This window comes from Arctopsyche grandis, chromosome 10, assembly GCF_051622035.1.
Source record: "Arctopsyche grandis isolate Sample6627 chromosome 10, ASM5162203v2, whole genome shotgun sequence".
NCBI lineage: Eukaryota > Metazoa > Arthropoda > Insecta > Trichoptera > Hydropsychidae > Arctopsyche > Arctopsyche grandis.
Genome location: NC_135364.1, coordinates 6005962 through 6028800, shown reverse-complemented (window position 1 = coordinate 6028800; position 22839 = coordinate 6005962). Strand labels below are relative to the sequence as shown.

Genomic DNA, 22839 nt, shown 5'->3' with positions numbered 1-22839 from the left:
TGTATTTTCAGGAACTCCTACCATCGAAGAATCGCCCGGTTTGTCCATATCGGTACAGTTCCGCAAGCCGGAAATCATGTTCTTCTCAGACCTGTCTAAAACTACTGGGCACGCTCTGCTCTTCAGGACCGAAATCCTGATAGATTATTCACACCACGCCTACAGAGAAAATTTCACAGTGTCATTGTCCGGTTTGCAAATAATGTCAAAGCTCCAGAGCAAACTGAAGAATACCCAGCCTTATTTGGTGTTGCATCCATGCGATATTGAATTTTCAAAATCTTTCAAAAACATTGAGGAGGGTGTTAAAGTTACAGCTTCCATTTCGGCCATCGATGTGCATCTCTCTGAGACTACGGTCCATACTGTAACAGGTATGTGATTATTTATTTTATTTATATAAAAATCTGGTAAATATATCAATAAATGACCGCTTTTCTAATGGTGCGTACGCACTAAACCAACGAAGGCAAACTTAGTTGGGACTCGTGGCGTACAAAATATCGAAATGAAAATTAAATTAAATATTAAAATTAAAGCTATAATTACACTGTTCGACAAATAACGACTTTTTTTGGTTCAGAGACTAAATATGACTTTTCTTATAGATATATACCCAGTGAATACGAATCTGGTAGTAAAAAATGTTGATTGTCTCGAGATTCGGAGATATATATGTGTTTTTTAAATCCCGCGATTTTTCTATATTAGGTGTTGTTCAGTCGATGTCTCAAAATCTTTCAATTTCCTGTTCAAAATGAATATTGAAATCTATAGTTAGATATTTTATCTTTCATTTGTAGTACTTTTCAGCTTTAAAATCTGTATGTATGTAGTCGTCCAGTTCAAATCAAAAGTCAAAAGTACGTATTTTCACTTGGGATTTTTTCCCACTGTTAATACTATTTTATATTGAGTATTTTTTTATTGAAACATGTTTTTTGGGATAGTGCTCTGGCCACACTATTTTTGCTTTCGTTTAAAAGGGTTAATTGGAAGTGTGCTGAATTTTAAATCGGTAAAATTGCGACCTAAAAACTCGTACTAGTGGAGATAGTTTTCGAAAAAACATTTTCTGTAAGTAATACACATTGGCTTTGGTCATTCAAAGTTTCAACTGTCTCAAATTGTTTATCCACTCCAAAGTTCAATGTAATATTTTGTTGTAGATATCGTTGAAGATGTACTGGCAGATTTATCTCCTTTGGACGATAAAGAGCAACCCAACATTTTCAACTTCACATCGCAAAAGTCCTTCGAGAAGATCGAAAACGAAGATCTCTGGTCTCCGAAAAAGATATCACCGTACGTTTTGGTCAACACTGACGATGCATTGTACTACAGCCAACCTTCGTATCCTTCGACCAAAGCCAGCGAGACGTTCACAATGGTCATTCCCAGTATTCGAGTGCTCCTCGAAGTCGAAACTAAAGTCAGAATACCGGTACTGATGCTGAAGTCTTCAGTTGAGTTGACGATGCACGATTGGTCCAAGCAAATGCACTCCAAGTGCGAGATCAACTTACAAGCTTCATATTTCAACGAAAAGGTCGACACCTGGGAGCCGCTGATTGAACCGATTGTATGCGAGGAAAATGTCTACAGACCGTGGGAGATCATCATCAAAGTTTTCCATGTATGAATTGATTCATAATCTATATGAAACTTTACTTGGTATATATTGATTGCTTCTATTTCAGGCCAAGTCGTATCCGCTTTCGAGTAAGTTGGATCATGAGACGTCGTTCACGGAAACGGATGGAGATAGGAATAAGATCAGACAAATTTCTCTGCAGAAGAAGACTGATAGTGATAGCGAAACGTCAGCTGATGAGAACGAGCAGTTGGAGAATGGAATGATGTTCATCAGACACAGAAGTGACAGTAAAGTCAATATGGATACGAGCATTATAGACAGAAGTGATCATTACATATCCTCGTTCCATCACGGTTCCGATTCTGAAAATGAAGATGGTGCCATGGAAAAGCTCGCTTCAGCCATTGGGCACTTATTTACTGGGTACTTTTCGCCTTTATTGTTTAAAATTGATATAAGAGTGTAGAGTTTGGTTGCATAAATATATATTTTATCAAAGTAACATTTAAAATGGCCATACCAGAAAAGGCTTGTCAGTAGATTAGGGCTGCCATACGTTCCGGTAGACCGGGACATATCCCGGTTTATAGATCTGTATCCCCATGTTCTGGTAAACGAGTCGTTAGTCCCGGTATTCTATCTAGCTAGTTAGATAAAAGCTACTAAAGAAAAACAATTAAATGTGAAAGGGCCGCAAGGGTTCAAGGACAAGTGAGAATTTCAAGTCGCCAAAGCCAATCTCGTCTCTGCGCAAGGTTTATGGCCATTTCACATGGAAAATCAGATAAATTGGCAAACTCCTATAGGAAACGATCGACCTGGAGTCACAAATCCAAGGTCAGGCTAGCAGAAACCAGTAGGATTTGAACCCGCGACCATTTTGTTCAAATATGCCAACCACTAATCTATCCTGCTGGTTAATCGTATACATAGAGCCGTGTGAAGGGAGCAACGGTCTCGGGCTTTAAAATCTAGAGGTGCTAAAAACGTCATCACAAATTTCAATTTTTAGTACAAATTTAAAATAAATGTGATACATTGCCGAATTTTCAAGTGAAATAATAAATGCAAAGATATCGTTTTCGCTTTTAGATAAAAAAAATTTATATTCAAAAGTTATTTTATATATTGATAGATTTAGGGCGAAAACACACTGAATTATACGTGGTTGTTTTTAGATACTTTTTAACATGCGAAAAAACGCAGCATTCCTATAGCATACACGGTACACAGTCCCAAATATCACCCCCTGGAGAGTTTTTGGTGATATTTTATCTTTGTATTTATTCTTGCTTGACAGTGATCGATAACGGTGTATCCGACATTTGAAAAAATGTGCGAGACTCCCCCACAGCGCGGAGCCAAGCACCCGACATGCCGTTCTTCCCTGTGTGCTTTCACTCTTATATCTGTAATTACAATATAAAGGTATAATTGTCTGAAACAAGTGTATCAGTTTTCTTTGGGTGTAGTACTAAATATGTAAAATATAATATATTTCCCATATTTGAAGAAATGTAAGAGAAATATATGCACTCTGCACGTGCAACTACACCCGAATTCGGTTTGGAGAACACCTATAATAGTATTTAGAATTTTTCAGTAACCGAAATATATACATATATAAGTAAACTTTAAATAATCAAAAGTTGTTCAAGATCTTCAATGGCCAAGGACTTTAATTTTAATATTTATCATTCAATTCCCAATTGTTCCAGTCGGCATCTCGACAATTATGGCAGCCCTATGATAGACATGTCTCTCGGATGGTCTTTGGTTACGAAATTTATCGTATTTAGATACTTGCTAATTTATTCGCAGATAGAATTTTACGTGCATGCTCACCTTTGCTAATTTTATCTATTCACACTCTATTAATAAAGGTAGCACAAAAAAATAGCTAGCTAGTATTAGAAATTAATTGATAAATGAACATTTCGAAGTGACTCTAGTGATGGAGAGAACAGCGACTGCGACGACTCGTCAGGCGCTGAACAATCGGCCAACGAATCAGATCAGAACTCAGACCAAGAACCATCACCTCAGGCTGGAGTCAAATTCAAAAAATCACCACAGACTTTCACGATGACAGACAGCGCTGGAAATGAGCAGAAGAGTGCCAATTTCAACTTGGGAATGAAGGCCGAAAGCATCGACTCTGGTCTCGAATCTGAAAACACGACAGACAAAATGGCCACCTACATAATGATCGACTCCAGAGACATGTTGAACTTGACTCTCACACCACAATCGATGAAAGTTTTATACGGCCTGGCCACCCACTTTGTCCAGAGAGATATACCCATGTCTGACTATCACAATGTCATGGGTGTCGACTTTGAAAGCCTCATCAATTTGATTAATGACATCGGTATGTGTCGTCGTATTATGTACATTGGAAATGTATATATATTGTTGTATGTCAAACTAATATTTTGTGTACTTTTAAGGACCTGGATCCAAAGTTGAATTGATATCACACACCGAAATGGACATTGCTGGAAATGATCGCGTAATAGCTTTTGCCAACTATGATAAAGACTATAGTTGTCCCAGCAGTCCAGCGAACAGCATAGATGGAAGAAATTTGAGCTCTCCAGGATCTGATCACGACTGGGAAACGTAATTATCAAATTCTTCGGTGGCCGTCAGACCCCAAATTCTTCTATTTGTGTCAAATTTAATCTACTTATTTTATTTTATTTAGATTTGAAGGTGGATTCAATTCTGAAGTTCGCACACCTACGCCTCAACCGATGTTCAGTCCAACACTCCAGTTTCCGTTAGATCCAGTCTCTCAACTTTACAGGAAAATAACTGATGAAAGACTTAAGATCAAAGTGAAAAATTTTGACGATTTGACAATAGTTTGTCCGCAAAGAGCCGTCAACAAACTGCACACACTTCAACCGAGTAAAAACAATACGAGATACCACGTGATGCTGAGTACCGATTCCAAATACAAGAATAAAAAAATCCTGTTGAGATCTCCCCTTCAAGTAATCTAATGTGCTAAGATTTTATATATGAGGTTGTATGCAGTATGTCTATAAGTATTACTTTTTTCCAGATTCGAAACGAAACATCGTATGCTATCGGTATATTTTATCGAAAATCTGATTTGGAAGTGTTGAAAATTGACCTAATGGGAGAACAGATCAACCCGTTTGAGGGTACAATGAGAATACATATCTTGGAACCGGATGAAACTTACAACGTACCTCTCTATATTGCTTATCATTGCAAATTATTTTTGCAGCCAACTTATGTCGAGTGAGTGATCTTTAAACATTCATGATTGATTCGTTGATTCTAATAGGATTTTAAAATATTATATATTTTCTGCATCAGCAAATATCAAGTGACGTCTCAAGGACTTTGGTGGCCAGAATTATCAGGCGATTTGAACGTAGCTAGTAATTTATGTTGCTTGCCCAAAGAGGACAAAGATCCAACTGCTTTTTCAGTACGTGTATTCACCACTGAAGGTATGAATATTTTTTTTGGATTGATTGATCAAGAGATGTTAAGAATTGTAAAGAATTATTATAATTGTGTTCGTTTTAGGTTGTAGAGTGAATAAATCATCTCACACCATACCAAACTATGTGATAAGACTTCTATCACCGTTCACGATTCATAATCGCTTACCGTACGCTGTAGAAGTCAAAATACCAAACATTGACTTTCAAATTCGCATAGAAGCCGGCGAAAAGACGAACATTTACCATTTGAATATATTGAAATCGCATCGTGTTATCGTTGAAATCAACTATCTGAGTCTACCGTGGACTGGAAACTTTAACTTCAGCACTGAACTTGATGAGAAAACTCTGGTTATGACCACTGATTGCGATACGGATGGAGGAAACAAGCAATTGGGATTGAATATCAAAATTGACCGTTCTGAAGGATGCGAATTATATTTGCACGCTCCATACTGGATCATAAATAAGACTGGTTTACCTTTACAGCTCAGGGTGAGTGCATATTAGACTAATTTTTCATTTACTAAAATAATTGATTTTATAATAATAGGTATTTAAAGAAAACAATAGTTTCAAAGGTAATTTTATTTTATCTTTAATTTATACCAGGAAGGCCTAACAGGTAGCCCCAATGCGCCTTCCTGGCCAGAAACATTGTACATTGGATACAAATATTATTAGTAGTATACAAAGTACATAAATACGGGTCTACCTCACGGCACTGAAAGTGAAAAGGTCGAAAATGCAAATATCGGAAGGCAAAGATCGAAAATCGAAAGATCCAAGTCGAAAGATCAAAAAAAATGGTGCATGGTAAACGGTACTATGTATCAGTGGCATGCGGTGAAATTATCTCTCTTTTTGTCATACAGCCTTGTTTAATGTGCGCGCGCAGGATACGGGAGGAAAATCCCGTTCCTCTTGTTCCTGTTGTATCCTGCTCGCGCAAATTAAGTGAGGATGTACGACGGGGGGATAGAGAGTTTTACCGCACGCCACTGATATATCTATATATACTAACCATTTTTCATATGTATGCATGGTAAACGAACATTTTCGACTTTTTCACTGTAGACTTTTTTACGGTCACCCCATAAATACATATCAATTAATGGGTAAGTGGGTAAATGGGTAAGGTTGGCAATTTGTTGGAACCGTTTCAATAAAAATCAGATAAATTGGCAAACTCTGATAGAAAACCACCGACCTGGAATCACAAATCCAAGGTCTGGCCAGCAGAAACTAGTGGAATTTGAACCCGGGACCACTTTGTTCAAAGCATGGTATGATAACCACTAGTCTATTCTGCTGGTTAATAAAAAACAACTTAGTTTTTTTTGTAACACAATTTACTCAAAACAATGTACTAATTCGGTTAATGGATTTCCTTTATATGTCGTCAATTTATAAAAATATTTATAACATTGTTTATTTTCCTTGTAACATACAATTAATTATTTTATATTATTAGGGATCATTATCAGACGTCGTGTATGAATGTGTTGGATCAGAACCTTTACTGTTCAATTACAAAAGATCCACAAGGAAGAAGCGTGTACGATTGCGGGTTTATCAAAGCTCCTGGTCTTCGGCGTTTGGACTCGAGACTGTCGGAGCGTCTGGTCTAGTCATATGCAATCATCGAGAGAGAAACCGTCAATATCGAATACTGATGACGGTATAATAATTATACTCTATAGATCGTTATTATATTTTATGGCAGTTAATTAACATTTCATGTGTATAGGTGAGCTTATCCCAGCTGTGTCCACAACTGACCAGGATCATAACTCTTCTGCCATACTTTTTGGTATCTAATGATACTAAAAAGAATCTGAGATTCATGGAGGAGAACGAAAGAGCTGATCTTTGGATAGATTTGGCTCCTTCGCAATGTGTTGCCTTTTGGCCAGAAACGGATTCCATGAAGTTGCACTGTAAATATAGGGATTCTTCTCTTGTCTCGCAACACTTTCCCATAACCGAGGCGCACAATTCGATCTTGAGGATGGATAAAGGGGTGAGTTATGATGATTTTCATTCACATAAACACTAATCAGTCTTCACTTTTTATATTTTAATTTAAATAGTAAAAAAATATATAAACTTATAAAACACTTTCTTAATCCAAATCATTATTCTTTAACGAGGCTTCCGTCTTTTTTTAACGTAAATGCAGAATTATGTGATTTTTCCATGCATACACTAACCAATTTGTAATCTTCCATTGAAATTGTGATAAAATTCTTTGATGATGCTTTTGCCTCAGAATCACTATCCTAAATTTTTTTTAAATTATTATTAATAACGGAATCAAGAATATTGAAGTATTCACACACAATACTTACTTCTTTTATGGAAGTGGACGTTTCATCATCTGTGTGGAATTTAGTTTTAATTTTAGCATCAGGAATCTCGATTGATTCGGGCAACGTAACATTTTCCAACGTTGTAACCTTTGAAAATTAAAAACAAATAAGTAAGGCTAAACATACTACTTAAATGTTTATTGTGAATCACTCACAGATTTTAATGGTGCTCCATATGAACTGTGCACTAAATCATAAGGCTTTGCATCTTCTTTTTTGCTGTGAAGATGTTCAATACTCGGCGCCGGGCTAGCGTTTTTACCTATGGTGATTGTCTGAAAATTAATTCACATCTATATATGTATGCTAGGTATTTAAAATGAATTTAATTTTATTGAATATGGATGTAACCTTATCTGGAACTCCGTAAGAGGTAGCTGGAGGTCCTCCTATTTTTGGATCTTTGTCGTCGGTATCATCAACGGTATTATCGCCTGCTATTACATACTTTGGATATCCTGTTATCTGTGAAAGTGAAGTGTATGTACATGGTTATTAGAAGTATTGTAGGAATATAGCACGACTTGTGCTATTACGAATCAAAACCTGTGATCTCATACATTTCACACCAATCATCGTCGCTCCTGTACAAACATGCATAACTCAAGGGCAACGTCCCCTTTGACCATCCCAGAAAAAAGGATTCCATCGCTCGATCGTAAAACGAACGAAACCCAACAGTGATGTCATCAGGAAATTGTAACACGTGTCCTAAAAAGTCGTTTACGTGTGGCACACGAACCCATTCTCAAACGACGTCCTGGCGCTGACCCCATAGCTATAAAACACGTGCCTCGAAAACAGGTCAACACGTATTTCTAACACACGTGTCCTGGAAACGAAGACAAAGCATCTGCACACGGCACGCTTCAAGCCAGAACGTATATAAAGCGACGCACCAGCTCCCAACACCAGAGTGAACCTCTGGAGTTCAACCGGCTCACTTCTCTCAACATCTTCGTTAAATTTAAACAAAATTAATAAAAAAAATTAAACAAAAATAAACGATCTCCATAAACATAATAAACGAGTTTCCATAGGCCGGGAAACGGTTCAAACCCAAAACCCGCCCTATAACTGGTGACCCCGACTTGATCTTTAACCCGCCCTTCAAAGAACGTCGCAACTTCACGGCTATAGTATGTAAAATAAAATGATTGGCAGTAGCTTAAATTTTATGTAATGTACCTTTTTATCAGGAACACCATACGACGTTGCAGGGGGTCCTCCTGGCTTTTCTTTACTGCTTTCCTCAGGTTCATTGTTTGCTATTTCATACGGAGGATATCCAGTAACCTATAAAATATAGAATTTAGAATGATATCATATGCAATTTAATTTGATTTATTTTTTATGTGTGACTCACAGATGAAAGTGGAGCTCCGTATGATGTTAATATAGAAACTTCCTTTTTAGCACTTTTTTCTTGATTAGCTTTCAATGTTGAGGTTTCATGTTTATGAACTGCCTATAAATAATATTTCATTCATTGCATTTAAAAAATATCATTTTTTTTTTTTAAATATGTTTGGATACATACATATTAGGGTTTCTGACCCGGGTCGACCCGGGACAAACATACCCGGGAATTCACGGAATTTTATTGTCCCGTATCCCGGGAATTCTTATCTCGAAGCCCGGGAATGGGATTTAAAAAAATATTGAAAATATACAACATTTTCAAGATTGCACGAAGGGAAATAATAAATCAAATACATAAAGAATCGTAAAATATTCTCAACTTCGACTGAAACTGAAAGATATTTTTCCATTTCTGGAAATTTTTGTACCAAATCTAGAAATAAGCTTTCGGATTCTCATTTAAATATTTTAGTATTCTTCAGAAGCTACTTTAAATAAGTTTACTTTTATAATTACATTGTTTCCAGTTAATAGATATATTATGTATTGTTTACTTTTTTTATATTTTGTAAATAAATAAATATTTTTTTATTAATAAAAAATATATTAAATCGAAAAAAAAAAGTTTTTAACATGTGTCCTGGGATCCCGGGAATCCCGGGAACAATCACAGGGTCCGTCTCGTGTCCCGGGAATTGAAAAAGTACGGGAATACAGAAACCCAAATATGTACATATATGTGTATGTATAATGTATACCTCTTCGGTGGTTGCTTTTCCTTCAGCAAGTTCTTTGATATGTTTATCAGCTATAGATATTAATTCTTGGTTTGGTTCTATATCCCCATCCTCATTATCTTTATCAACTGTCACTGTAAATATTGGTACACCATATGAAGTACTCGGTGGTGATACTGATTTTTCAGTAGCGGGTTCTTCTTGATGTTCCTAATTTTCCAAAATAAACATCGAATATGATACGATGCATATAATAAGAATATTTTATTAACAATTTTAAAGTACCTGGATTTTTGGGGGGTCGTAAAAATATGATGGGGGATCATCATATTGTTCAACGCCACTCTCAGGAGAATCTGGAACTGATGTGGTCAGGAACACTTCATCGGTATCCTTAATTTTTTTCAAAACACATGAAGGTATGTTTATTCATACAGAATTAAAAAAAATATTTATTAAAATAAATACATACTTTCACCTGTGAAAAAACATCAGGTCCGGATTCAGGATCAGCATAACCACCTTCTTTCAATGTATCGTCAATACTTTTTGGCCCCGGAGCATCTGATTCATATTTATCTGAATCGTGAGGAGAATACGGTCCTTTGTATTCGTAGCCATAAAAATAACCACGTTTCCAACGTTTATTACCATTAGAATGTAATTGATTTTCTTTTACATACACAGAAGATTTTTCGATGATGTCTAGTCCACTTTCAGAATTATTTAATATTGGTTTAGAGAGAATTTGTTTATATAATATGATAGTTATCAACGAACAAAATATAATATGGACACTTTTCATCTTCATGTTGACACTTTCGATGCGGGTGAATGTCCGTCCGTTAGTATGGAAGTATACGTGAAAAATACATGAAAAATCGCAAGAGTTACTTTATATGTATTCTAAAAGATGCTAAGTGAAACAAACATGCACACATATTATAGCTGAAGTGAGGTATCACTTTCCGGTTGCATATAATAAGTCACATGCTATAATACCTACTTTCTCTTTCTATTTACTGATTCTATTTACGCATAAAAGAATCTATGACTACATAGTGTGAAATTTTCTTATTAGAAAATAATTAATTATGTATAATATATATAAGGGTTTGGTGCAAACGATCGACAAGCGCTAGACAGACTGAACTACAGATTAACTGGATGGCTGCTTTAAACGCAATTCTCGACTTCACGAATGATAGATTGCACATCAGATGACGAGTAACCTTTCAATGTGCACAGATGCAATTATTAAAATGGTAATTATTAAAATTGAGTTGCATCTTTCTGGCGAGATTAATAAGGCAAAATTTGGAACTAAAGTATCAGAAGCACAGAACGTATACAGGGTAGGTATGTCGGGACTTCGGGTAGATTTCGCTTAGTGTAAGTGCGAGCAGTGCGCACGCATAAGGTACACGTGTCGTTAATCTGTGGTTCAGTCTGTCTGGCGCTTGTCGATCGTTTGCACCGCATCGAATATATATGTATATAGGATCCGGATGTGAAGGATTCCAAGCGAAACGCACAGATTAAGTGTCAGACTATTTATTGTAACATGTCTTCGGGCTTGCTCTCCAACAAGTGACCATAACAACACGCATCCGGTCTCTCCCATGCATACCACACACACTTTATCCCTAGCAGTTTGGCCAACCATACATACGGCTCGGCTCGTTTAAAAATCATTTCTACATGTATGTATAATTTTTTATTAACCTCTTATACGTTTCATTTGTATTTCAGTCGGCCCTTTGCGTTAATGTAGCAGGAGGAATAAATAAGCCATTTACAATAACATTTCTACCATACAAACAAGGAGATGCTCCCGTAAGAATTGACAATCTTTGTGAAGATATATTCTTAAAATTACATCAGAACGATTCTGGGCAAGTTGCATTGCTTAGTCCAAATCAATCGACTCTATATACATGGGACGATCCCACTAAAGACAGAGTACTATTATGGAACGTATACAATAACAAAGGCAAAGGTTTCAGAGCAGACTTTTATAAAGACGGGTAAATACAATGTTTTTTTCATTTTCAGGCCGAAGTATTAATCGCAGTATGTACTATAATTTTTGTTAAATTACCAGATTCGGAGAAGAGAGAGTGAGTTTTCACACGGTGAAACAATCTCCTCTGCCTAATACGAGTAGTGTTACATCAAAGCTTTCTTCTACGTTGAAAAAGTTGACTCCAAAATCACCGGAGCCTGAAACATCTAGTAGCGAAGATTCAGACTTCCCAGAACCACCCAAGATCAATTCCAAAGTCAACAAAACTCGAAAAGACAAAGTCGTAGTGTACTGGGTATCTTACTTGGAGAATCATCAGAGAGTTTTCATGCTCACTCAAGAGGAACGAATCGCACAACAGTACCGACAGAGAATCGACTCTGAAAGGTGTAGCTATGAAATATTTGTATCGTTGGTCGGCTTGGGTATATCTGTGTGCATGCAGAGCAATATGGGGATAAAGGAGTTGACTTACATGAGTTTCACCGACTCACCGGCCAAATGGGAGATCAATGTGGCTCATAAATGGAAACTGCTAACTTTAGATCTCACCTCGTGGATTGAAGAGAAGTATAAGCTGGATCAGAAGAAGTGTCAATTAAAAGAATACATACATATCGATTTTGAAAAGATGCAGATGACAAAACCTTTCTTCGGTGAGCTACGTCGGACTTATTATCCCGCTCTATGGATACAATACAGAAAATCAGAGAATCAAACGTACTCCCACGTGAAGATACATCGCTTACAAATCGACAATCAACTGTACGAAGCGGTGTTTCCTTCTGTACTATATCCAGCACCATTGCCATCGCACGTCGCCAAGAAGATTGGAACTCGTCCGTGTGTCGAATACATAAGTCTGAAAAGAAACAGGCCGTACTTTAATCAAGAAGTCTACAAGTATATAAAATTATTGGTACAAGAGTTCTGCATTCAATTAGATAGGGGATTCGTCAATTACGTGTTTGATATACTGAACCAGTGGACCGTTGAAGAGAAACCGGCGTTGCGTCTCAGAACTGATTTGGCATTGGTGCACGTGCCCATCACTAATATGATCAACAAACAGATAGTTGAGAATAATAAAGTCGCTATCATAGAGTACATGCACTTGTCGCCAGTGAAAATACAATTGAGTTTATCGTCGAGGGGCTACGTTAGAGAAAACAGCGTGTCAAGTCCGAATAAAGGAAATTCCAAGAAAGAGAACAGACCTAAACTGTTCAACAGCGATTTGTTGGAATTCTTGTTCAACTCGTGGAGTTCATGTTTGACGGAAATGAAAGGAGTGAAGTTCAAGTAAGTGTCTGAAATAAACTAACTAAAATTTATTACATTCTGCATATATTCTTAGTTTGAATTTCCAATATATATATATATATATATATATATATATATATATATATATATATATATATATATATAGAAAAATCATCAATTCAACTTAGTTATTTGCATATTATATAGGTTGTGGCTATTTTCAGGTACTATATCTGTAAATTATTGGCTATTTGTAGGTACTATATCTACGGATTATTGGCTATTTGCAGGTACTATATCTGCGGCAGGCGCAAAGCCTTCTGCGCATGCGCGTGAACTGTCACTGTCAGCGTATTCACTGTTAAAATTTTGTTTTAAACCTCTTAAAATTTAGTTCGAACTCGTAAAGTGACTTAGAGTAAAAAATATAATCCAAATGAGTTAATATTATTAATTGTTAGATAATTATTATCATATACAACGTATAATACCTACATAGTTAAAGGATATAAATCTATTATAATAACGTGCGAAATTTATTTGCCTCGTGTATAAAGAATGATTGATTAAACAAGGCTAGCATACATTAAATGTAATAAATTATAATCGGATTATAAGTTCACGCGCATGCGCAGAAGGCTTTGCGCATGTCGCAGATATAGTACCTGCAAATAGCCAATAATTCGCAGATATAGTACCTGCAAATAGCCACAACCTATTAAGGTCTGTTCATACCTATCCAGCACGACCCGAATCCTGCAAGTATCCTGCAAGTACGGACAGTATTCTTTAGTACATTCTATATGGACGCGCATGAATGCGTAAATGCGCATGCGCGAATGGAGTATGAATACGTCCATATAATGTACCAAAGAATAATATCCGCACTTGCATGACACCTGCAGGATACGCGTCGTGCTGGATATGTATGAACAGACCTTTATATATATAGAAAAACGGTTGTTCAACATCAAAAAACAATGTAAACCAGTTAATTCTATCTTCTTTTATTTACATTCAATATTAATTTAGTAACATTTCAGTTTTATTGAAACTACTATTTCTTATGCAAATATTTATAACATGATTTTCAGAATGGCATACTTTGAAATAATAGGCAAAACAATGTCATCAGCACAAATATTTTCAAGTGCTTATCAACACTACTACAATCAATTGATACAACAATTCTATGTGTTGGTTTTGGGTTTGGACGTTCTGGGCAATCCGTATAGTTTGATATCAGATTTCACTCGAGGATTAGGCAACTTGTTCTACGAACCATTCATGGTAAGGATTCGTGTATCTTTTTTCTTTTTAATTTTTTAATATACAAAGTATACAATATTTTCATTGATTCAAAAAGGGAATAGCTGAAGGGCCAGAAGAGGTAGCAAATCGATTGGCATATGGCGCCTCGTCACTGTTTGGACATACTATTGGTAGTTCTTCCAAGCCAGCATCGCTACTTAATCAATCGCTGGGAGATCTAGCAATGACGTTGTCGTTCGATGATGAATACAAGAGAAAGCGAAAATACGGTAATCGTTAAAATGATTCAAATAGCATTATTATATACCTAAATAAATACATAAGTTATTACAGCAATGTTTTTATATGTATGATAGATTATGGCCTACAAAAAACTAGTGATTTGCCTGAATCGTTGATTTTGGCCGGACAAACTTACATAATGGGAGTCGCACTCGGCTTAAGTGGAATCATAATGAAACCAATATTTGGTAAATGTATTGAAAATATTTAAATTCGTTAACTAAATGTGAATGAAATGTTTTTTTATTTTATAATACATGTATGTATTTAATTTATTAGTAGATTTGTGCACTTTTTTTTGTTTGTATATTATTATTGAAATTTTTCTTCAAACAAATTTGAGGTAAGATTCGAAGCTAAATATTTTCGATGTGGTGCAAACGATCGACAAGCGTCAGACAGACTGAACCACAGATTAACGGTACGTGTACCTTATGCGTGCGCACTGCTCGCACTTACACTAAGCGAAATCTACCCGAAGTCCCGACATACACCTACCCTGTATACGTTCTGTGCTTTTGATACTTTAGTTCCGAATTTTGCCTTATTAAACTCGCCAGAAAGATCCAACTCAATTTTAATAATTACCATTTTAATAATTGCATCTGTGCACATCGAAAGGTTACACGTCATCTGATGTGCAATCTATCATTCGTGAAGTCGAGAATTGCGTTTAAAGCAGCCATCCAGTTAATCTGTAGTTCAGTCTGTCTGGCGCTTGTCGATCGTTTGCACCAAACCCAAATATTTTATATTTTTGATTCTATAAAACAATAATTAAAAATATATATATATGAATTATTTTTAAATGGAAAGCATGATTTGTATGATTTTGATGTTTAGTGTTTAAAAATATGATTAAATTTTCTTCCCAATTTAATATTTAAATATTGAATAATTAAAATAACTATCTTATTGAATGTGAATGTGCATGTGAATCCATGTGAACTGTTCAATAGCTTACATTTCTCATAAAACTGCTTGAAATCATATCATTTTAGTAATTTCTCTATAAATTTTACAATTTTTCATGTCAATATCATACCACACTCCAGCTGATGAAGACTTTGTACCGAATGAAGGTAATTATACATGCATGTAGCTCTATCTACTTCATAGACACTATAACAATGAATGATGTTTGCCTTAATTATGATACATTTGTGTCAATAACATCGAATGTACAATCTTTACAGGAAGTAGAAACGATTGCGTGGAAGGAGTCGTCAAAGGATGTGGTGGTACAGTAGCAGCCATGGGAGTAAAAGCTGGAGGTGCCGGTGGAACGGCATTAGCTTTGGATACCCTACGCCGAGCTGCCGAACGGGGAAGACCGATTGTACTAAGAGCTCGTCTCCCAAGATACTGTCATCCATATGAGGTGCACTAAAATCATTGAAAAGTTGTGTGGTTAACACTATGTGCGTATTCTAATCTTCATATACGTGTCTTTAGGGAATTAAACCGTACTCTCCATATCAAGCTCTCGGACTGAGACTCTTATCCTCACTGGGACGTGGTCACTTTGCTGATACAGATTTGTATCTTGCACATGCAGCGTTGACGCCAAATGCTAGAATCACCCTCCTTCTAACTATCCAGTGAGTATAATGTAGTTTATCAATACATAATCATTACTCCAAGAAGAATGGGCAAGCATGTAACAAGGATAAGTATTGTTGCCTAGGGTTTTGAGGATCCAAATGAAAGGCCAAAGTCACTACACAGGATTTATTGAATGATTCAGGAAGTCCACGCGCAGCCAGCGCTCGTTCCAGAATACCCCATGTACCAAGTGTACCTCCTTTTAAAGGGCATGGTGCTCACTACAGCTTCTCCGATCCGTTCGTTTATCCATTTTGTACAGTTTTACAGTCTCATGCTCTTGTCCGGATTCTGAGAACTAGCGGGAAGTGCCGTTCGGCCTAATCCGACGGTCTCCATTGTTTTTATTTTATTTTTATTTTTAGAAGTGTAGCCGATCATACCCATGACGAATTGTGAAGGAAATAGATATGGGTAAATCCCATATTGCTCCTTATAAAGCAGTCAGAGAAAGCGTCTTTGGATAAGTTCAAGTTTCATAGATAGAGATTTAGTGGAAGGATTCCAGATCATAGAAGCGTATTCCAAGATACTCCTAACTAGAGCATTGTACAGCAGCCTCAAAACAGCCTCCATCCCCGAATGAACTTTAGGCGCAGATAATCCTCATTATGTTCCCACGTTACAGTATCTTGGACTGTATACCAAGTGGTTACCGGTCAATAATACTGTACGGACGCCAGGGGTTCTCAATCGAGATGCCACCTGATGTCGTGAAGTGTAGAGCTCGTGGTAAAGCTCGGTGCGGTTTTCCTCCAAGGTGCCTGCCTTCGTCGTCTGCGGTCTGGTCTCTGCTGATATCGGCTCTGCTCTATGTATCCCTCTTTCGTTCAGTGTGTGAGTGTGAGTGTGATACGGGACAGTGGCGGGAGATTATAAACCAATGAAACAGGTCGTAAATCTGATCATAATGATTATATTTTCACGTTGAATGTACATAGAGCAAACAGGGGGGAAAGGGGGGGGGAGTTAACAAAGAACCACGCGTGCTTTGAGGTTAGGTGGTCCCACGCGTATCTGAGTTGTCTGCCTTCGGGACGAAGACAGACCAGGGTTCCTCTGGTGCACACCGGACGGATACTGGAGCTGTTCTCCAAGTATCGTCAAACATCACCAGTCTCGAGCTGGTTTACGCGGCGACAGTTGGTCCGCAAGTCGTGGGCTAGCCGCTGTCAGAGCGGTTAACACAAGCAAACATCGGCCAGATCGTGGGTCGTAAGGCCACGAAAGCCGACTATCAGACAATTAGTCTGAACAAATACCTATGTTACAGTGGCTGGACTTTACCATCAGATATCTAAAAATATCCAGTGCTTGCAAGAAATATATATAGGTCTAAAATATAGAAAGAGGAGAAAAGACCCACCTCAAATCATTCGGCCATTTGATAACAATACAAATAATCGAATAGCATAAAATTAATCTATTTTTCATGTTTATAGGCACGTATTTTTGATCAGAACGAGCAATTCAGGCGGACCATGGCAAGTGGAATGGGTTATACGAACAGATGATGTTATAGGGGTGCCAAACATCATTGAAAACAAATTGATTTTCACTGTGAAACAGGTCTGTAATATGTTAAAGTTTGGCTTTGACTTGCTTCATGACTAAAAAAACAACTTTTTTGTTTCAAACAAAGTTGAATATAAAAACCATGTTGATTGTTTTCAAAGCATTTAATCTTAATTTAAATTATATCGTGTGTTTAATGCTATTTTTATTTCTTGGCAGGACGACAATGTTAACTATTTTACAAACAATGAACGAGTTATAGAATGTGACGATGTTGAGGTATTGAAATGGTTGCAATTGAAAGTGGAGTCAGCTTTGATTCTTAACATGGAGGACAAGCATTGTCCATCTCAAGTGTAAGCTGAAGCACAAAATGTATATTTAAGAAATTATTTTTTGAACGGTATCACCGTGATTGGACTCGAAGTAATGGGAACCATATCTTCATTATTTTTTGTTTGATTGATTTGGAAGGCTGAAAACTTACCTTAAGAAATCCAACAATTGTGATGTATAGATTGGAAATTTACTGCAAGATCGAGGTCCATGGCATTATTATTACGCCGCTGTTGTCATATATATGTATGTATAATAAATGTTTGTCGTACAGAACAAAAAAAAAAAATTGATCTTATATCGGCGCTTCCCAACGAGGCATACTATACACTTTGCACCACGTATGGCATTTCACTTGCTATTTAATGCCTGTGCACTTTTGGTTCGAAAGCTTCGCCTGTGGACAAACTCTATAATATGCAGAGCTGGGAAATGCTGTTCTAAACTGTCAATCTAGTCAAATTAAATAGAAATTCTTTGATGAATATAGATTTGTAGTAATTAAGAGTATAAAAAAATAATCAATACTTGTTTCCCTACAACGGCACAATCATTGTGCGTTTGACAAAATATAATTGATAGAAAATTACTCCGTATATATAATATATTTTCAGTCATCTTCAAACAAACAAGACTATAATAAAAAAATATATATGTACACATCAAGATATTTATTTATATTTTATGATATTAAAATAAATTTGAACAAAAAGTTTGGTACTCGCAAATAATTTATTGATATCATTCAGCCAACATACATATATGAGCGAGAATTTTGGAGATAAATATTTAAAAAAAAAACTATACATACATAAATTTAAAGATATGAAAAAAATTGAGCAAAAATTATCATGTATTGATAATAAATGATCAAAACAATAAAATAGTGCTTACAAATTAATCAGAAATGTAATACAATAAATAATTGTATACGTATATGCATGTAAAAGTTGATTAATTAAAATATAAATAATATGGACCTTTGAACAAAAAAATACAGGATTTTGTGAGCAATATGAAATTTGATTACTTTCATAAATATTTAGCAAGAAATAAAAACACATACGAGCAATTAAAAAAAAAACAGCTGTTTCGTTTGATCAGTATCATTACTAATCCCAGCAATATATTTTGATAAACGCTATTTCTATTTTGTACAATACAATTGTACTGAAACTACTATTATGTATGTACTCCAGATCTTTATGCTTCATTATATTTTTAAAGTGTTTATGTATAACTATTAAAAATGAATGTTATGATAAGAGCTTTAAGGAAAAATTCAATAAAATATTTTGTTCAAAAGCAACAGTTTTTTATTACCATATTTAAAAAAAAAACATTTATCAGTCCGAACTAGATGTAGAATCATAGTCGCACAGAGCAATCAAAGATTTTTTATTTTCAACATTACAATCGTCCTCGGCAACTCTTTTTTTATTATCTCGTATAGATTCCTTAGTATCATCTAAACTTTCCTTTGATTCGATATTTTGAATTTCTTCAGGTTCATTGAATGGTTTTGGAATTTTTAACGCTATTCCTAATGAATTCCGACTGAGTGGTTTACTTTGTAGAAGTTTTTCTTTTTTGAGACCACCAAAAGACGTTATCAATCCAGTAGAACTTGGCAACGCAGAACTATTGATTATATCACGCCGAAGTACACTCTGTCTTTCATTTATATCTACAGCAGGTTTTAAAGCTAACAAAGCAGCCATATTGGAATCTTCTAGGGATTCTGGAAGAAGAGGTATATCCAACGAAGATTTTGATAACAGCATTTTATCCCTTAAAGCTGACTTTTGAAGTTCTTTACTTTTACCCTGTTAACAAAAAAAAAACAAATTATAAAATAGAAATTGAATAATAATCTTATATAATATACTAGTGTTGTACCCGGTGGAATATCATCGCATGGATGTTGGCATATTAAGTTATTAAATAAAAAAAAATTAATAGAAATGTGTAAGTCCTGTGTTCGATCCGCACGCGGTCGAATTTTTAACAAATAACTATTAAATATATTTAATTTAATATTTATATTTAATTGTTTAATAAAATAGTAAAAACTACCTACCTATCTACATATGTATAAACAATATAAAACACCAATAGAAAACTGAATTAATTAAATAAATTTTCAATAGATGGCTAAATGCTCAGAAACTAATTTTCCTAGAGGAAACATTGGTAACAAACAGTATAGATATGTAGGGTTGGAATTGAACAAAAGGCTGATGTATGGGCTATGGGTTAGAATAGAGAAATGTTATATCAATAGAAGTGACTTTAGGCGTCAGATTGTTGTCGGGTGACGATTGTCCACAGACAATCCTAAATAATTTTAGCAAAAGTCGTATATGATGCTTGGTGCTCGACGTACATATGTCCAATAAAAACTTCTGTGTTTGTTTATATTACTCGCAAGATGGGCAAGCATCGGTAAAAATTGCACCATGCATTCAAAAATACACAATAAAAAACATGAGATACATTTTTATAAGTAAATTGATAGCGTATTTATAGAGACGTACCGCGTAAAATTGACAGCAATTATTTATTCGCAAGGGCCCTTCTATTGTTATTACATTTCTCTGAGTTAGAAGGAGTATGTTAAGACTGATTTTGGGGTGAGGGATGGAAGGGACAGAGATGTAACCGCCATTAGAAGTTAGACCTGTACTTCGAGCGGCCGGTCATCAAACCACCGCATGTATCATCATCATAATAAACAATATGAATGAAAACGCACGTGTTTGGTCTTCACCTCGCCCGCTACCTCCCAACCGTGGTCCTGAACAAAGTCATCTGCCAGGATCATTACCACATACATACATATATACATATATATATAGAAGTTTATTTATTTCGTAATTATGTATATTCGTACTAGTGTTGTACCTGATGACATATCATCGCATTGGTGTTGGTATATTAAGTTATTAAATAAGAAAAATTAAAAGAAATGTGTCGTCGGTTATGTGTTCGATCCCCACGCAGTCGAATTTTTTTCAAATACCTTTTAAATATATTTAATTTAATATTTATATTTACATAATTTTTTAAAATGGTAAAAACTAACTACATATAAACAATATATGTAAAAAAAAACGATAGAAAAATTAATTAATTAAAAAAATTCAAATAGATGGCGGTAAATTCTCTGCCAAGCGGAAATATTACTAGCGATCAGTATATATAGAAGTTTTGTTGTTGTATTGTTATTGTATTCGTAGATACGTTTTGGCAGTGGTTTAGCTGTAATGTACGTACATATGTATGTACATATGTCGAATCGAAAATGACTATTATAGTACGGCGAGCGTTATCTCAGATACACATACACACAGACAGAATAGCGATATTATATATTATATATGATATGTATTAAATAATTTTACCCTGAAATTTTTTCTTAGCATACAATTAGCTTCATAGCTGTCTTTCCATAAATCTTCATTTCGGTTAAACAGTTTGTTCAAACGTGATTTGGCTTCTTTTGAAACTTGAACATCTCCCGATTTGTGTTCCAACTTAAACATAGGATCATCGAAAAGACGCTTTTGCGTTTCTTTCGTGTCTGCTACAATCTGACCGTTTTCCGTGGGGTCCCATCTGTTTTCTTGTCGTCTAGCACCCGATACTATAACATAATCGAGGTTCTGAAAAGTATCAAAACAATGGTGTTAGAGTTTGATAGAATTTAATTAAAAAAATATCTCCAAAAGCTTCGCTTACCCCTGGATCTGTTTTTATTTCGTAATGGTTATTGCATAGATGGCACTTCATCTTAAATTGATATACGGGTGTGGTGTAATACATTCCGATTTTTGTCTTTTCAGCGTTGTATCTGACTCCCATACCGATGTGGTTATTGCAGCCGTCGCACCATATATTATACGGCATTTCAAAACGAATGATGAGAATGCCGAGATGGAGTTTCCGGGCACGCTCTCGTAAGGCATGAGTGCCTTTGAATTTGTTGAGCCCCCCAACTCGTGGATCATAGTCGGGGGGATAGTACAAGTTCTGACCCTTTCGTTCACCCATTTTTTCTCAAGAATTATTCCCTTTAATTGAGATCACCTGTAACAATTATATATGTACATCAATTATAAAATTATGCTCAAACACAAGATACGTTCATAAAAAATAAAAATAAAAAACGAGTGGGGGGCGGAAAGTCAAACAAGCAAGGCTACTGGCCATGAGTTGTCATCGTCTCTAATACTTCTGACGGCCAACTTCGAACGAATCTACAGGCTAATCTGCTGATCTTTTATACTAAAACAAACTCAATGCAGTGACGTCTATTGCTCGATCGGTCGCGAGACATCATCGGCTGTTGAGCTCACTCTCATTCCGTTGAGTTCCGATCGATATTCAGACGAGCACTGATCGTCTAATCTCCAAGTTAACATACGAATAAAATAAGTGCACTTTATTATATTATTTCACTTAAAGGGAAAAAAAAGATATCATACTCCGCAAAATTTTTTCAGTTTATATCCTACGACAGGGACTATTACTCATGCAGGTTATTTTAAATGTTTTGGTTTTAAATTTGAAAAAAGGTCACTTTACTCTAAATATATAAAGAAATGAATGAAATTTTTAATTTTATATTTTTAATATGGTTTTAGATAATGCAAAAGTATCGAAAACTATATTTTTTACCAATACGTACTGCAATCACCGACGGCAGTTGTCAGATTGACGTTTAAAAGTTGCCAGCCGAAAAAAATTTATCTATCTCAAAAATCAATCATTCAAAAGATTTTAGTTAATTTAGCCTTTTCAAGAGAAGTGAATCTAAAAGAAGTTTACCTTAGTATTAAAAAATAAATTATTTGGAGGGTTTAGTGCATGACAAAAAAAATGGTTGGGGCGCTAAACAACAGGGCCGGCCCTGTGCCAAACACGTGGTGTATCCAAATACCTGTACGTGTACATTTATTTCAACGTGGGGCCCATTTTTCACACG

General features: G+C 35.7%; 2 protein-coding genes across 20 annotated transcripts in view; one reads left to right on the top strand and one right to left on the bottom strand.

Annotated features, from left to right (window-relative positions):
• Positions 1-18126, top strand: part of LOC143917661 (intermembrane lipid transfer protein VPS13A-like) — a 35504-nt gene extending 17378 nt beyond the window's left edge. The window contains 21 exon segments of the mRNA XM_077439243.1: positions 12-374; positions 1170-1636; positions 1701-2020; positions 3541-3968; positions 4048-4219; positions 4305-4596; positions 4668-4870; positions 4949-5085; positions 5165-5577; positions 6557-6763; positions 6833-7105; positions 11306-11580; positions 11658-12881; positions 13937-14132; positions 14209-14383; positions 14471-14584; positions 15452-15478; positions 15593-15777; positions 15852-15997; positions 17444-17570; positions 17736-18126. Coding sequence (XP_077295369.1) covers positions 12-374; positions 1170-1636; positions 1701-2020; positions 3541-3968; positions 4048-4219; positions 4305-4596; positions 4668-4870; positions 4949-5085; positions 5165-5577; positions 6557-6763; positions 6833-7105; positions 11306-11580; positions 11658-12881; positions 13937-14132; positions 14209-14383; positions 14471-14584; positions 15452-15478; positions 15593-15777; positions 15852-15997; positions 17444-17570; positions 17736-17876 — 5885 coding nt within the window. The 3' untranslated portion in view covers positions 17877-18126.
• Positions 18127-18505: 379 nt separating this feature from the next.
• On the bottom strand, positions 18506-22608 carry LOC143918071 (coiled-coil domain-containing protein 130 homolog). Of its 19 annotated transcripts, none has more exons than XM_077439750.1 (6): positions 22533-22570; positions 22340-22440; positions 22062-22262; positions 21594-21941; positions 21257-21517; positions 18506-19678 (listed from the first exon to the last, which is right to left on the bottom strand). In XM_077439750.1, exons 4-6 carry the CDS (start codon positions 21903-21905, stop codon positions 19199-19201), a joined length of 1053 nt encoding a protein of 350 aa, XP_077295876.1. In that variant the 5' UTR covers positions 21906-21941; positions 22062-22262; positions 22340-22440; positions 22533-22570; the 3' UTR covers positions 18506-19198. The 19 variants fall into 19 exon arrangements, with proteins under 19 accessions (XP_077295876.1, XP_077295875.1, XP_077295886.1 ...); XM_077439749.1 differs by having other exon boundaries at positions 22151-22257; positions 22370-22440; XM_077439760.1 differs by having other exon boundaries at positions 22023-22262; positions 22370-22440; positions 22533-22549.
• Between the last annotated feature and the right edge of the window lie 231 nt (positions 22609-22839).

Excerpts from the sequence above, each read along its gene's own strand:
- LOC143918071 (XM_077439742.1), bottom strand. The coding sequence starts at position 21,905 with ATGGGTGAACGAAAGGGTCAGAACTTGTACTATCCCCCCGACTATGAT. Across the intron at positions 21,518-21,593 it reads AAATAAAAACAGATCCAGGG|AACCTCGATTATGTTATAGT; the intron begins GTAAGCGAAGCT and ends GATACTTTTCAG. Across the intron at positions 19,679-21,256 it reads TGCTAAGAAAAAATTTCAGG|GGTAAAAGTAAAGAACTTCA; the intron begins GTAAAATTATTT and ends TTTTGTTAACAG.